At 40.7% G+C, this 17108-nt stretch overlaps 1 protein-coding gene across 12 annotated transcripts in view; it reads left to right on the top strand.

Moving 5' to 3' along the window:
• Positions 1-17108, top strand: part of LOC118405237 (anion exchange protein 2-like) — a 52872-nt gene that overhangs the window by 28101 nt on the left and 7663 nt on the right. For 10 of the 12 annotated variants that reach the window (XM_035804629.1, XM_035804623.1, XM_035804630.1 and 7 more), the window contains 16 exons: positions 448-596; positions 1373-1556; positions 2352-2487; positions 2955-3147; positions 3655-3861; positions 4422-4553; positions 5223-5406; positions 6431-6643; positions 7246-7394; positions 7642-7836; positions 8435-8773; positions 9650-9739; positions 10087-10253; positions 11554-11807; positions 12730-12902; positions 14884-15057. In XM_035804629.1, coding sequence (XP_035660522.1) covers positions 448-596; positions 1373-1556; positions 2352-2487; positions 2955-3147; positions 3655-3861; positions 4422-4553; positions 5223-5406; positions 6431-6643; positions 7246-7394; positions 7642-7836; positions 8435-8773; positions 9650-9739; positions 10087-10253; positions 11554-11807; positions 12730-12902; positions 14884-15057 — 2939 coding nt within the window. Of the gene's footprint in view, positions 1-447; positions 597-1372; positions 1557-2351; positions 2488-2954; positions 3148-3654; positions 3862-4421; positions 4554-5222; positions 5407-6430; positions 6644-7245; positions 7395-7641; positions 7837-8434; positions 8774-9649; positions 9740-10086; positions 10254-11553; positions 11808-12729; positions 12903-14070; positions 14196-14615; positions 14750-14883; positions 15058-17108 lie in introns of those variants that run through there. The other 2 variants (XM_035804627.1, XM_035804628.1) reach the window with 2 other exon arrangements.

Below are 17108 nucleotides of genomic sequence, written 5' to 3'. Positions count from 1 at the left end.
GGACCAATCACATGGCACCATCTCGCATTTGATTACGTGGTTACTGATTAGTTCAGAATGGACCAATCACATGACCCACCTCTCAGTTTGATTACAATTTTTGCTGATTGGCTCAGGATAGGCCAATGGCATGGCACCACATTTCATCACCAAAAATTTGTTAAAGCTGATTGGCTCAAAATAGCACTGCCTCTCATCACCATAAAAGCATTGCTGTTGGTGCTTAGCATATGCCAATGGAATGGTGCAATCTCTCATGAGCGTAAAGATTTGTCCAGTGAAATTACATCTTTTTTCCTACATTAATTTCGTACTACACACTAGCTGTAAATATGGCAGCTTGCAAAGTACAAGAAAAAAGTTTTTACAGTTAGCTTTAAAGGCAATAAATTCTGATAAAAAGTGTTCACTCAAGAAGACAAAATTTCCCTTTCTTCATCCTTCCAGGCCATCGTCTTGAAGACGTCCCCGGCCGGAGGAGACACAGGATTAAGAAGCCCAATGTCAGCTCCATGGTGTACATCGGGAAACAGAGCAAGCCCCAGAAGAAAATATCAGTGCAGGCCAAGAAGTCATTGGACAGGAGTCCTCATGAGGTAATACTTGATAGTTATCAGACATCAGGATATAAATAATCCCAAAGTTTTAATGTCAGAAAAGTATAACTTTGAAGCTCAGATTCAAACTCTGAAGAGATGCTTTAACCTTAGATTATACAATGCACTTTGTTCTGCATGACTGTATGTTCTGACATTCTAGACTTTGTTGTATGTTGTGCAGCCAACATTTCTAGTAGAGAAATAGGGAATAGAGAAAACATATTCTTTTTGCTGGACTTCTTCTTTCTTCTTCTTAATTTCAATGAAGGAATTCAGAGGCATTTATTATGTTAATGACCCAGGGCCACCTAGGGATCTTCTTTTTCTTTTTTTTCTTGCACAGAATACTATAGGGCAAGCCTAAGTGAGTACTAAAATTCTTGACATAGGTCTGCAGGAAAATCATTCTGCATTTTCGAAAAAGCAATCCATGTCTAGTCTATTATTTTTTCTACAATGCTTTCCAAAATTTTCCCATCCATCTAACTCAGTCAAACTTGGCCGAGCAACCACATGGTGCAGGCAACCACCTGCCGTCAGAAGACACATTGAAACAGTCCCGTCCATTTTTACATAGTCAAGACCCTCTCCCAAGCAACCACCTGTGTTACCCAACCAGCAACCACTTTTTTTGCAGTCCTTAGGGGTCTTTCACACCTCTCAACAACCAAAATTGATACTAGACATCAAAGGAAGCAGCGGCCATGCCAAAATGAGACTGATCTCTAAAATAATCCTCCTAATACCAGAATGGAACACTTTTTCCCCACCAGGTGTTTGTGGAACTGGACACGCTGCATGCCACAGGTGAAGAGGGGGAGCTGGTGTGGAACGAGAGCGCTCGGTGGATCAAGTTTGAGGAGGACGTCCAACAGGGAGCGGAGCGGTGGGGCAAACCCCACGTTTCCTCGCTGTCCTTCCACAGTCTACTGGAGCTCAGGAAGGGGCTGGAGCAAGGTCAGTAGCAAGGTCAAAAGTCCATCTGTTGTAGTGAATACAACACAGCAGGGCTGTCTCACCCTCCCACACAGCCTTTGGATAACATGAAGGCATTTCTCTGATTGGCTGACAGTTGGTTAGTAGCCACGTCCCTAGTACCGTTTTTCTGAGGCTGAAAAGGCAGGGGTGATATCGTAAGGCATTGCCGCGAGAGTCAATCCTGCATGTGTGGTAGGGTGGGCTGTTAAAGCTTTTAATTTTTTTTTATGTCCCACTCATTGTTTGGTTGCCCAAATCGATTTTCGATGATAGAAAATCATGCATTTTAACGCTACGAAATACATTTTCATCAGTTTTATGCCATGAAGTTAAAGTTTGCACAATGGGACTGTCATGTCTTTAACCATTCTCCTACGCAGAGGGACCACAGTCGTGTCGAAACTCCTTGTACATGTGTAACCTCTGCTTTCTTGTGCACTCAGATGAGTTACTAACCGCCCTGCTTATGAATATTAATGAGCTTACCTTTATATGGTCAATCAGCTGTTGGGAATTGGGCGTAGGAGGATGGAGCTATGTAAGACGTAACATGATTGGCTGATGGCTTCCCAGCGGCCTTTGCGAGACATCTTTCGAAAACAAAAAGCCCAAGAAAAGCCTATTCTCTGATTGTTTTGCTCTCAGCTGGTTTGTGGCAACAACCATAGTAACCACTGGTAGGCATCTAGATAGCAGGGCGCCAATAGGGTAGTGCCGTTGTGGACCGGGCATAGGAGGATGGTCTTTAACATTTTGTCTCTCTTTCTCCTCCAGGCTCTGTCCTATTAGACCTGAATGAGACGGAGCTGCCCAACATCATGCACCATGTAGTGGAGAACATGATCATCACAGACCAGGTCCGACCTGAGGACAGGGGTGACATCATGAGGGCTCTTCTGCTTAAACACAGGTACAGTTTTGTTTTTTTTTACTGGGGAATGCATTCATGTAGTACATTCAAACAACACATGACAACCATCACCTCAAAAACATGGCTATCATGTACCTACATTGCTTGCTAATTTCTTCAGTTACAAACAAACTTTCTAATGTTTGAAAGCAGTTGGGCTGACTAAAAAGAAACCTCTTAGAGTGCTAAAAACATGCGTTCATGCAGGCCCATTTACTTTCTGGGTCGGAAGTCTTTAGGGTAGTTACCCACATACAATGCAAGTATTAGCCTCAGCTATTAAACTTATGCAGGCAAAAGAATGCTGTCCCAGCACATTTAATTGAGAAGGGCTGTGCTTGGATAAAAACACAAGCAGTAGCAAATCCCTAGGGCAAGGATTTTAACAATAGTGAACCCCCAAACAGACCAATGTACGTTTATTGCTGCGAATGACAATTGAAAAATCCTGTTTTTCGTCCATCCAGCCATCTCTACCAGAAGAAACGTCACAAGGTCATCCCGTACAACTTCTCGTCTGGAAGCCTGCTGGGTTTCCTCGGGCACCGCGAGGACAGCATGGCATCCACCAGTCAGTACTCAGGCGGCTGTCCGTCCGCCACAAGTCTGGACGCCATGGAGGCGGGGTTAAAGGTCGCCTTACCTGACAACAATAACCAGGTGGGTAAAGCTAGCTGCTTGTTCGTGGACAGCCTATTCATTACTTCTGCCAAGAAGTTTGTTTTCACTATAATCACCATTTGAAATTTTGCACTACTACAGACCCCATTGGTATGGCCATGTGCAAAGAATGGCCCATTAATATTATTAATGCATTATGACAACTTGCCAAGAAAGGTCATGAACTTATCTGAGTGTGTACGTAGTGGGCCAGAATTCTTGTGGAAGAGTGGAGATAGGTACATTGTAGATGATGTCAATCCGAGGAAACTCGCACAATGAACCTGTAAAAGCCTACCCCCTTTGACAGAAGAAGCTTCAAAGCAGCAAACTCACAACGTCCAGCCCAACAATGGACAGTAAACAGATCATAGTGAGTGAGTGAGTGTGTGTGTGTGTAAATATGCACCATCATACTTAGACTTAGTTAACTTTTCTTCAGAAGTTATAGTTAGTGGTCTTACAAGAGGTGTGTATAACAACACTGTACGTCTTGCATTTTTCCAGTTCACAGTACCAGTGGCTGTTACTCCTACTCTGCACAAGTCCCCAACAGCTAAATCCACCCTCAGCACCAAGAGTACACAGATGGACATAAAGGCCAAGGTCCCTATCCTGAAGAAGATCCCTGAAGACGCAGAGGCCACCACTGTACTGGTGGGAGCTGTGGACTTCCTGGACAAACCAACCATGGCGTTCGTTAGGCTGGCAAGGGTAAGGGAGGGAGTCAAGAAAACGTTCTAAACTTCATGTTGTTGCAGATCACATTTGTGTGTTTATAATGACAGGCTTCAAAATTACCCAAATTTTGTTGTTGGATCCTGTAGTTTGTATTAGATTATGATAGTCCTTGAAGTATCTTGTGGAAATGTAAATTGAAGTTTAAACATTTCAGGGGTTCATTTTCCCTTTTTTTCGATGACTTCTCTACTGCAAGAGCACAATGTAACCTTTGTACTTTTGTATGCTTTCTGTACAACAGAATTGTTTCAACGGCAAAAACCTTTGTTTCTCTCCTACATTTGCCGCATTCCTAGTGTTTTCTACTGAGGCAAAATTCTCCTCAGTTTTCTGTTATACCCGTACATGTACATGTACATACCAACTACAACCAGTATTTCTCCATAGGTCCGTTTGATTGTTCTTTTCCATGTCATATGATATAGTTTGTCCCAACTCTTCTTTCTTTCTGTTAGACACCAAATTAAACCACCGCAAAAGTAAATGGATGTACATAAACTAAACACTAAAAGTCCCTAATCTGTTGTCTCCAGGGTGTAGAGATCGGCACCCTGACTGCTGTCCCCCTCCCTGTCCGCTTCCTGTTTGTGTTGTTGGGACCCACCAGTGGAGCTACGGACTACAACGACATTGGTCGCTCCATTTCTACTCTCATGGCTAATGAGGTAAGGATGCTGAACTATGGTTTGTTTGTATTGTACCCAGTAAACCACCTCATGGCGTAATACACCAGGTTTATACTGAAGCTTAGAGTACAAGCATATTATTTGTTTAAGGGGACCAGCATGGAGCCCTAGTTTTTTCGATAAGTGTGGTGGGTTTTTTAACATGCCTGAGGTGTATCTTTCCTCCCTCCATTTGACATCTTATCCAAAGGATGTCCCCAGCCAAAGCTACGTGTAGATACTCATCACCCGAGTTAGGCAAATTCCCAAGGGCACAGTACCCAGGACCTCTAGGTTCTGAACCAACCACCCTAACTACAAGGCCACACTAGCCTCCTTTCCCTCAAGACAGGTAGTTTCTACATTCAAATTTGGTCTAAAACAGATTGAAGCACTTATAAGTGTTGTTTACACGAAGAAAAGATTTGAAAATGCCACCAAACAGATTCCTTTGTAGCAAAATGGACCTGTTGCTTTCAGTATCACCCAAGTTTTCCCTTAAAATTACAAGTAGGTCCAGGTTCGGGTCTAAATCTCTCGACCTTAACCGTACCCATACCTAAATTTTCTGTATCAGTACCCACCCCTAGTTGTGTAGTAAAGAAGTCAACTGTACAATATTGAAGACAATGTCTTTGTAACTAATTCACCACAACTTTCCCTTCCCAGACCTTCCACGAAATGGCGTACAGAGCGGACGACCGTAGTGACCTCCTGAGGGGTATAAACGAGTTTCTGGGGGACAGTATCGTGCTGCCCCCCGGCGACTTCGACAGGCGACTGCTGGAGCCAATCGCTAGGCTACAGAGGAAACGACTGCGAAGGAGGAGACAGAAACTACAGGATGAGGATGGTAATATAAGCTACTAACTGTAACATTATACTGACTCTGGTTTAACCACCATAAAAGATATTATAATGTTATGAACATTTGTTTATTCCGCTGCTTAACACAAATGCAAAGGCATACAAGAGATTGTGAAGATGTTAAGGCAACGTACTTGCAGATAGACAGCAGGTGGGTGACAAAAGATCAGTTCAGGTACAAAAAAAATGTTATTTGACCAGGTACATGTAATTCAAATATTTCCTAGAAATCTAATCTGCTGACATCCTGGTAGGCAACGGTCGTAGAATACCCCAGATGTAATTTAAAACAGCAATCGTTGTTATGATAAAGTAGAAGAACAAAATATAAAAACAAGAAGTTCCACTGCAGTAGCACCGTAGAAAACTGCTAGGGGGCCCATTATCGAAGTCAACTTTCGTTTTTTTGCCTCCTAGCTAGGGATGTGTACCGGTACAGTGTACCGATACAGTACCGGTACAATCAATTAGGTACAGATACAAAAATACCGAACCCTGGTGTACGGGTACTGGACCTGTATCTAATTAGTGCCAGCCAGGCAGGATAACAGGTCAGGAGATGGCCACTTTGACAGATAAAATTACTGTGAAATCACCATAGCAGTCTCTGAGCCCCAGTGAGAGAAAAACAACAAGGGTCAAATTTCTGTTGCATCATGTGTCTACCATAATAAACACGTTTTATTGGTTCAAACATGCTTCTACACTTTTTAATACATTGTTTTGCCATTATAACATAACATAACATAATATTATGATATAATATTCAATGCCATGCATTTAGGTCCGGACTCATTAGGTCCGGACCTGTACCTAAACCTCTGGATTCGAATCCGGACCTGTACCTAAACGTGGGTTTAGGTACGCATCCCTACTACTAGCTAACTACTAAATGAAGATTTGTCTACAGTTTTGTTACTTTTGTTAGACGCAAACGCAGACACTGATGTATACGCAGACACACAAACTAAACCTTCTCGGCAGTTAAATATTCTACTGTACCTCCCCAGGTGTTCTAAAGAAGAGTGTTTCCCATGAGCCAGAAGATGACCCCCTGAGGAGGACGGGAGAGTGTTTTGGGGGACTAAAGAGGGACATCCAGAGGAGGTTTCCCTACTATGTCAGCGACTTCGTGGACGGTCTGAACTTCCAGTGTCTCATGGCCTTCTTCTTCATCTTCTTCACCTGTGTGACACCTGTTATCACCTTCGGCGGTTTACTGAGTGAGTTATCCGTCTGTTTTACATATAGAATACAACATGCGTACGGGGTATTCTGTATTGCCCAAGGCCAAAAGCCAATCTGACCAGCGGGAGGGCTGGGACCAGAGGTTATACGGATACCCCATATTGTATTCTATCTTTGCCAATTTCAGAAAACTCACAAGCTTATCGCAAAAAAAAGAGCAAATACATTACATCAACTGCACATTGCGTCGATTCGAACAAAAGATCCGGGCAAAGGAATGAAACAGTTGTTCAAATTTTTGACAGCAGCGCACGTAACCCAGTTTGACTCGTTCAAATCGACCTATAGAGCTCTGGGCCGTACTGTACAATATGGACTGGTAGGGATACCAATATTGAACGTATATACGGACCGGGTATGATATATCTTTGATATAATGAGCAAAACAGATCAGCATGAGCAACTTGGTAAAAATTTGGTCTCCATCAGAAATTGATACAGTCTCAAAATTTTCAAAGGGAGAATTTTCCAACAATATTTGCAAAGGCAGCACTTGCAGCATTACAAGAAATTTGGACCCCCTATAATTGAATCCTAGCTAAAAGCCTGCATTGATTATAAACCTGTTTTCGATCAGGCGACAAGACCCATAACCACATTGGTGTGTCGGAGATGATCATCGCTACGGCCATCAGTGGCGGCCTGTTCTCCCTGCTGGCAGGGCAGCCCATCATCATCATCGCAGCTACCGGACCCTTCCTGGTGTATGACCAGAGTTTATACGAGGTGCAGTTTTTCTTTCATTTCTCAACTTTGTTAATTTTTAGATGTTAATTATTTTATATTTTTATTAAGTCTCTCTTAAGGTTCAACACAACCAAGAGTTGATAGCTAGGATGGAATGTCTGCTGTGTGTGTCATACAACACCTTTGTTATTTTATTAATAATATAATAAGTGATTTGCAAAAATAATTAAAGGTATTCTCAGTTGTATCTTATATATAGTAAAGACTCTTTAACTTTCATCTACAGTTTTGTGAAAGTAACGGTATAGAGTTCATGACGTGGCGACTGTGGATTGGCTTGTGGATACTGGTCATCTGTATCATCACAGTCGCCTTCGAGGGGGGCGTATTTGTCCGCTACGTCACCAGGTTCACCGAGGAAGTCTTCGCCTTCCTGATTTCGTTTATCTTCATCTACGAAGTCTTCAAGTTTCTATCGAAGGTTTGTATTGATTTCATATATTTGGTAACATTGATTTGATTTGATTTGATTTATTCGGCTGTATAGAGAGCTGAAAATGTACTATGTACATGTACCATTATAGTACACCTAAAGTTGGGACTGTTCACCTGATTTTTGGCTGTAGTTTTCAAATTCTTTTACTATCTGTAAATTTGAAGGTTTTTGCATAAAAGCACTATTATGTAGTTGATATATTTATCAATGCAAAAATCTTAACAATAGTGTACAATATATTCTTCACATGGTCGAATGTCATTATCGATAAGTTAGAAAATTATAGAATTCCAGATACAGGCTTGGAAGAGAACAGTTAAAAGTTGTGATAAAGGTTTTGCAAAAATTATTATTTCATGTTTAATAATGTATACCCACCAAAATCTTTTCTCTGCATCTCTATAATGTGTGTCACTTAACTCATCAGGGAAATAATCACAAGGAAGTTTGTTCCTTAAAGACAGTTCTAAGAAAGAATCTTTCAGCATCCATGGAAGTTCTTCTTGAGATGTGGAATACCTATACTGGGAAGGATCTTAAGACACTAATTTATAAATCTTTATCCCCGCCTTTTCTTCTTCAGGTGTATACCAAGAACCCCCTGTGTTCAGACTGCTACTACTACGATGAAAGCATAGGTCCACCAGTATTCAACAGAAACGGCTCGCTATTGGTCAACACCACCATCCCCAGCATCGAAAGCCTCATGAACAGCCAATCAAATAACTCGAGAAGAATGCCGATGCCTGCTGCTGTGGGGCCCGCGTATCTTAACCCGTACGCAGATCCGGACGGATACGAGGCGAAGGAAACCAAGAACCAGCCCAACACGGCGCTGATGTCGACCATTCTCTGCTTCGGGACGTTCTTCATCGCATACTTTCTTAGGAAGTTCAAGAACAGCAAGTTCCTTAGTCGTGGGGTAAGTCAATGTCTTTACAGTATGTGTTAAACTTTGACCTGGAAAGTTATGAGACATCACACCGCAAAACGTTGGGCTTTCTAGTTGTTCTTTGTCCATCTTTCTTCAACTTTAGGTCTATGATGATGAGGTCTATAGATTATTCTTTGTTGTAGCTTGTCAAACAGCAGGAAAATTGATCGGCTGACAAGTCTGTGTTCTCTAAAAGACATTTTTGGCAGTATTATACACCAGTCCTGGCATTCTCACAATTTTTATAGAGATACACCTTTCTCACGCGGCGGCCATGATAGATCTAAAACGAGTTCAATGTGGCAAACAAAAGGCTGTCCATCATAATTAGCAGTTCGACCAATGGTAGCCTGCCAATTAGGAAATCAACCAATAAGTGAATGGCTGCAAATTCATTAAAAATTTGCATTATTATGTTTTTATTTTGCATCTCTTAAGGGACTATGGGGTCAGTCTACACTATTCTAAATTGCTACATCTTTCGGTGCATAACACTTCTTGTAATATTTATTATTCTATCTTATATCATGAAAATTTGTGTGGTTTGGGGGAAAACTAAATGGGACCTGATTTTAGAAATAAGTTTTGTCTGTTTGCCTCATTGACCTCTTCTTCGATCTATCATGGCCGCCGCGTGAGAAAGGTGTATTGGGTGATGTTTGCAAGGCCCCCAGCTTTGTCATGTGATTGTCCGGGAGTACATTTACAGGTGAAAAATATGTCTGAATCTCGGCCTTGTGGAGATCAGCTAGATGTTGCTGGAGATCATTGAATGTGTGATGGAGGTTGCAGTCACATGATTGTATTATGTTTAATTGACTTGAATGTTTTACTTATCAAATCATTTGAACTTTGTTTCTACAGGCCAGAAGAGGATTGGGAGACTTTGGTCTACTGATTTCTATTGTTGTGATGGTCTGCATCGACTTCTTTTTCCAGGACGTCTATACACAGGTTAAACCTTGTTCTGTTATGATTGCCAGTTTTTGTTGATTCTATTGTCAGTAACACAGTAGTTTTTGTGCTGCATTTTGTTGCAAGGTCTTTTATCAATGAATGTGATTCATTTCTTTCCACTACATGTAGGACTTAATATGGTGGTAGTTGGGGAAACAAGGTTTTATGGAAGAAGGTTTTCACAGTGTTTAAAGTTCACAGTTGAAACATATTTGTACAGTAGACTCTACATTTAGTTAATACATTACAAACACATACACAAGTACACTGTATAACAAATACATGTATTTGCTGTGTTGTGAAAACCACAAAAACCAACGTTTTTTTTGTTGTTGTTTTTTCAGAAACTGGAGGTCCCTGATGGCTTCACCCCCACAGACCCTAAGCTTAGAGGCTGGATCATTAACCCCATGGGGAAGGACAAGACTATCCAGGTGTGGGCCATCTTTGCTGCCGTCATCCCTGCATTCCTTGTCTACATTCTGCTCTTCATAGAGATACAAATCACAGAGTAAGTCTGCCTTTTAGCAAGTGTCACTTAAAATGTATGTACATTGTACGTGAGGTCGTGTGGCAAAAATGCGAGGTGTTTGGCTCATCATCAGAAATCCTACCAATCTTATGCCCGTATGCACATGTTTAAGCCCCCTTCACACGAGAGCACGAATGAGCCGGAATGCCGTCCGAATGAATTTTTTTTCTATTCGTGGCAATTCCTCGCAATTCGTACTGTATTTTAAACATTCTTACTGCATTCGAGATATTCGTCCCCATTCTTTTGGCTGGCTCGAAAGTTTTTGACATGTTAAAAACTGTCGAGGTGCATTCGAAGTGGAGAAATAGCGAATGGCATTCGTAGTGGCTTCTTAGTGTATTCTAACTATTCTAACTGCAGTCTGACCGCATTCTACGGCATTCCAACATTATTCGAAACATTCTTATCTCATTTGATGGAGAACCGAAACGGCAAGCCACCTCGAATCCTGTCAGAATGTGGCCGAAAGAATATCTCGAATGCCGTAAGAATATCTAGAATGCACTACGAATTCACAGGAATAGACAAGAATTTTCATTCTGACGGCATTCTGGCTCATTCCTTCTCGTGTGAAGGGGATTTAAGGCCCATTTGGAATTCCCACCCGAATGGCCCCGACTGTGATACGAAGTTTGCAAATAATTCATTCCGGCTGGTTCGGCTTGATTCCTGCTAATTCGATTTCCGTTTGAAGGCCCTATTAAGTTTGAACAGATGGAGTTGTTTTTGACAAACTTTAATCTAATGATCTAAATCAGAGGCTATAAACATATAAAATCTTACAGATTGGTCCTACAAGAACTTATCTTGGAAAGATTTATAGGAGCAAACATCTGACTTTCTCAAGGGGGGGGGGCATTTTACAATGAGTGCAGTGTTTACACACCTGGCACATGTAAATGTACCATGGAAAAGGGTGAAGGTGAACCGTTAGACAAATTTTGAAAAATTCACTTGCCATATAGGGTTGTATAAAATAAGTTGGTTATTTCCAGTGGCCCAAAAAATTTGGTATTTAAAGACATCAAAGCCTAAAAAAAGTGCACTCAGGCATGTACAGGTCTCGGCAATGGTCCAGTTACAATGTACATGCTTTAAAGTAATTTATTTGAAAAATGAATAACTCAGAATATCCTTGATTCATGTAAAAAGCCATAGAAATATAAACAATTTCAGGCCAGTAAAATGCTTTGTGTACTTCTGTGCAAGCAAATGATTTTTTTTTTAAACTTCAACAGTCCAAACTTGTCTTGTATTACTACTCTTTTATCTGCAGGATGATAATCAACAAGAAAGAAAACAACCTTAAGAAGGGATCTGGTTACCACCTGGACCTGTTGTTGATCTGTGGTACCGTGGCGATCAGCGGGTTCTTCGGACTCCCGTGGATGTGTGCGGCGACCGTTAGGTCCGTGTCGCACTTCGAGAGCCTGACAGTGTACAGTAAGACTCACGCGCCCGGAGAGAAACCCAAACTGCTGTCAGTGAAAGAACAGAGACTGACCAATCTTCTGGTGCATATTATGATGGGTAAGTCAATTGCAAGTCACATTTACATTTATTTTTTATAACCCACCGTATTTTCTCAATTAAAGTTTTCATCCCAATTAAAGCACCCCTGATTTGTGACAAAGCACAGAAAAAAAATGCAGGACATGAAATGGAAAAATTCAAATATACATTGTACTAACCAATCTTCAACATGTGTTGAACTGAGTAAATTCAAATTTATGGTGTATTGCTCTCTTTTTCACAGTTATTTTGCATAGATCAAGAACTTCCATACATTCATGTCCTTGCTTAAATTTGTAGAGCTAAGTGCTACATGCTTGCATTCTCTCTACAAATTTGGAAATTGCAGGCTGTAAATTACAAAATTGATTAGTCATCACTTAGAGCCAGGTTAGAAAAATGTTGTACATTGCACATCCTTCCTAGAAATGTTGTACATCCTTCCTAGAAATGTAGCACCACCTTACTCTACTTGAGGTACCTTTCCCATCTATCCATGCAATATCCTAAGATAAAGTATGTACCCTGAATTTGGCAACAACTTGCAGCATCTTGTGGATTTTTGATGCCATTTTTTTGGGATTCGAACCCTAAATCGTGGACCTACAAAAATGTACAAGAGGATGATGTAGACTGAAGGTGGACTTACTTGTGTCAGAGGGGAAGTTACTCCCACAGTAAGTCCACCCCATTTTGCCATGTTTGAGAACTGTTGGTGTGAGTTTTGGTGGACTATTATCCAGAGTAAGGCCTATACACCAATTAAGGCAGTAAGTCCATCTTCAGTCCTCCCTGAGTAAGTCCATTTTCAGACCATTGGACTTACTGTGGGTGAAAAGAGGACTATGGTCCATAGTAAGTCGTTCATAAGTCCAAGGTTTGCAAGGGCGTAGTACAATCGTCAATCCTAACCACAAGATATCCTTGCCACCCTCTACAGGAATAACCATGACACTCCAGCCTGTCCTGCGGAGAATCCCGCTAGCCGTGCTGTTCGGAGTGTTTCTGTACCTGGGGATCACGTCCCTCGCTGCTACACAGATATTCGAGAGGATCGGCCTCATGTTCATGCCTCCTAAACACCACCCCAGCAGTGTACGCTATGTCAGAAAGGTAGGTAACTAGTTATATACACAGATCTTCGAGAGGATCGGCCTCATGTTCATGCCTCCTAAACACCACCCCAGCAGTGTACGCTATGTCAGAAAGGTAGGTAACTAGTTATATACACAGATCTTCGAGAGGATCGGCCTCATGTTCATGCCTCCTAAACACCATCCCAGCAGTGTGCGTTATGTCAGAAAGGTAGGTAACTAGTTATATACACAGATCTTCGAGAGGATCGGCCTCATGTTCATGCCTCCTAAACACCACCCCAGCAGTGTACGCTATGTCAGAAAGGTAGGTAACGAGTTATGCCTTTAGTTCATGTGTGTATGGAAGGGAGTGGATGCTGTTGTTGGTGCATTTGGACATACTGCCACACAAAATCAGAGGTACCCATTATACAAAAATAACGATCAACAGATGCTCTCTTGACAGCGCTGTTATCGACAGTCTCCGTTATTTTACTTCGAAATCCTCTCGTACCATTACAGTGTTAGCCTGGGTACCAATTCTAAATATTAATTGAATGCTCCAACATTTATTATACAAACTAACGGTTACAGTTGCTTCTTTGCTATTCCATGTGGGAACATCTCCAACGCCTGGAATTGCCCAAATTTTGGATGAGGGTGCTGATTGGCTCCTACACATGAGCGAATTAAGGAATTGGTTCAAGCGCTATAATAAATTCCTGAGCAAACTACTTTCCGAATGGTACCCAGGCTAATGCAGGCTGCTATATGACTCATCCATTCTTAATATGTAACTTTATTCTTTCATTTATTCACTAATCCAGGTAAAAACGAGGAAGATCCACATCTTCACAGTGATCCAGTTGGTGTTCATCATACTCCTGTGGATTGTGAAGTCCACCCAGGCTACTATGACCCTCTCATTCTAACGTTTATCCATTCTTTACTCCAGGTGAAAACGAGGAAGATTCACATCTTCACAGTGATCCAGTTAGTTTTTATTGTGTTACTGAGTGTGTGGATTGTGAAGTGGTTCTAACGTTTATTCCTAACTTTACTCTACAATTTTTGTAGGTAAAAACGAGGAAGATCCACATCTTCACAGTGATCCAGCTGGTGTTTATCACCCTCCTGTGGATCGTGAAGTCCACCCAGGCTGCTATGACCCTCTCATTCTAACGTTTATTCATTCTTTACTTCAGGTGAAAACGAGGAAGATCCACATCTTCACAGTGATCCAGCTAGTGTTCATCACCCTCGTGTGGATCGTGAAGTCCACCCAGGCTGCTATGATGTTTATTGATTGTTCTATTCTTCTGTAATCCTTATCCAGGTAAAAACACAGGTTTATATGGGGACCCAACAAGAAAGATCCACATCTTCACAGTGATCCAGCTGGTGTTCATCACCCTCCTGTGGATCGTGAAGTCCACCCAGGCTGCTATGACCCTCTCATTCTAACATTTATCCATTCTTTACTTCAGGTGAAAACAAGAAAGATCCACATCTTCACAGTGATCCAGCTGGTGTTCATCACCCTCCTGTGGATCGTGAAGTCCACCCAGGCTGCTATGACCCTCCCATTCTAACTAACATTTATCCATTCTTTACTTCAGGTGAAAACGAGGAAGATCCACATCTTCACAGTGATCCAGCTAGTGTTCATCACCCTCCTGTGGATCGTGAAGTCCACCCAGGCTGCTATGATGTTTATTGATTGTTCTATTCTTCTGTAATCCTTATCCAGGTAAAAACAAGAAAGATCCACATCTTCACAGTGATCCAGCTGGTGTTCATCACCCTCCTGTGGATTGTGAAGTCCACCCAGGCTGCTATGATGTTTATTGATTGTTCTATTCTTCTGTAATCCTTATCCAGGTAAAAACAAGAAAGATCCACTGTGACATCTTCACAGTGATCCAGCTGGTGTTCATCACCCTCCTGTGGATCGTGAAGTCCACCCAGGCTACTATGATGTTTATTGATTGTTCTATTCTTCTGTAATCCTTATCCAGGTAAAAACAAGAAAGATCCACATCTTCACAGTGATCCAGCTGGTGTTCATCACCCTCCTGTGGATCGTGAAGTCCACCCAGGCCGCCCTGGCCTTCCCCTTCCTGCTGATCCTGCTCATCCCCTTCAGGAACCATGTCATGAAGAAGTTCTACACTGAGACAGAGATGGAGGCAGTAAGTTCACCTTTCAACTTTGACCTTTAACTTTTCAAGCAATCAATTTTTATTCATAGCACAACATTTTGAACTTCAACCTTTAACCTTTTGATTTGTTAAAGCACCAATCTTAATTTCTTATGAATACAACAAAGCAGACAAGACAAGTCTTACTTGATATGAGCATTTTACATTGAGTACACCATGGTAATCGAAACCTTTGACCCTTAACCTATAACCTTTTACAGATCATCAAAGCTGTAAGTTCGCCATTTCAACATAGACTATTCTATTCCACACCTCTGGTGTCTGGTATAGACATCTATTATACAGATGTTTTCTATTATATGCATACATTGTATTAACTTTAGCCTATAGTACATGTATGTCATTGTGTACATTGCATGATAGGGAATTTTAGAATCATGCAGTCTGTACTGCATTGGTGTCATCATACATTACATGTACAAATGTAGGTGATACCAGTGCATGTATAATCAGGTATTCTAATGTCATGGTAACCTCTACCTATTGAATGTATGCTTGCAACTTCTACTAACTGAGTAGATCTTGGTTCATACTATCTTCCGTAGGGTAGATACCATTCATACTTGATTTTAACTTATTAGGTCTAATTTATTAACTTCTCATTACAGTTGCTTATTTAGATACTGGTACATTAAATTGCTGCTCAAAACAACTCTGAGCCAGCAAAAGTAAAAGTCAGAAGTATTGCTGTAACATTTCTCTTTAAGATCTCTTCTTTTCTTATAACACATCTGTTGTCTCAACAGATTATATCACACCTTCTCTCCATTCTGTTTATACTTATAACAAACAGTTTTAAAAGACTTTTATTATATACAGTAGCAGTGTAGTAGTAGCTGTACTATTAGTAGTAGTAGTGGTATGTATATTGCATACTATGTAACATCTTCAACAGTTCATCTAGCCTCAATTATTTTTTTTTTTTTTTTTTAAGTTCTTTCTTTTTATTCATTTCAAAATAAGGAGAACAAAATCATGGCACAACAAACAAAATTCGTGACGCACATGCGTGACAACAAAACTGATACATAAAACCAGTAGACAATAAGAACCATAAAAATTAATGAGAAATTATGAGGACCCCGGAAAATAAATTAAACAATGGCTAAAGGAAACTTAAATCAATACAACATATAATTTACCCCACTTCCCGATGTGTTTAGGCATTTTGTCTAATCTTTTTGCAATGATGCATTCTAATTTATGGACATAAGACACAAATGAAATAAAACTAGATAATTCTAATTTCTGTTGTCGATACTTGAAAATATAAATCTTAGCTAAGAGGATAATAAGATTTGACAGAGCTGGGCAACGGTCACTTAAATCACCAAAGATGACATTGAAAACATTAATATGCAAATGAATATTTGTAAGATTGAAGAACCACTCATCCACCTTGGACCAGAAATTAGCAACAACTCTACAGTCCCAAAACAGGTGAATGACCGTCTCTTCTTCTTCATTGCAAAGGCTACACCTAGGAGAGTTTATTAATTTCCAAGTGAACAATGTTTTATTAACAGTTAAAAATTTAAAAAGCAATTTATACTGAAACATTCTGGTGTGGGTATCTATAGAGAGCTTGTAGGGTAGGCAGTACACTTGTTTCCAAGGTATGGGTATATCAAAATATTCTTCCCAGGAAAGTTGTATTTTATATGAGGGTTCACACAAATTGGTTTCTTTCATAAAAAAGATATACAAATATTTGTTAATCTTCTTCTTCTGACACCAAGTTCTGTCCCTACAAATGGGCATACAAACACGTAACTCTGGAGATGGATGTTTTAAAGACGATTTCCAATAAACTGGAATCGCTGAAGTTAATTGAATATATTGAAATTCCGGACAGGTATTACCAAATTTTAGCGAGAAGTTTGTATAAGAAAGCAATTTGTTTTCAGAATCTAAAATATCATTCAAAAATCTTACCCCCGCTGTGTCAAAAGATGAAGAGAAAAAGGGTTTCCCGGCAATACGTATTTTAGAATTGAGACAAAGAATTTGCTGCTTGATTT

Source organism: Branchiostoma floridae, chromosome 18, assembly GCF_000003815.2.
Source record: "Branchiostoma floridae strain S238N-H82 chromosome 18, Bfl_VNyyK, whole genome shotgun sequence".
NCBI lineage: Eukaryota > Metazoa > Chordata > Leptocardii > Amphioxiformes > Branchiostomatidae > Branchiostoma > Branchiostoma floridae.
This window is presented reverse-complemented; position numbering and strand designations above follow the sequence as displayed.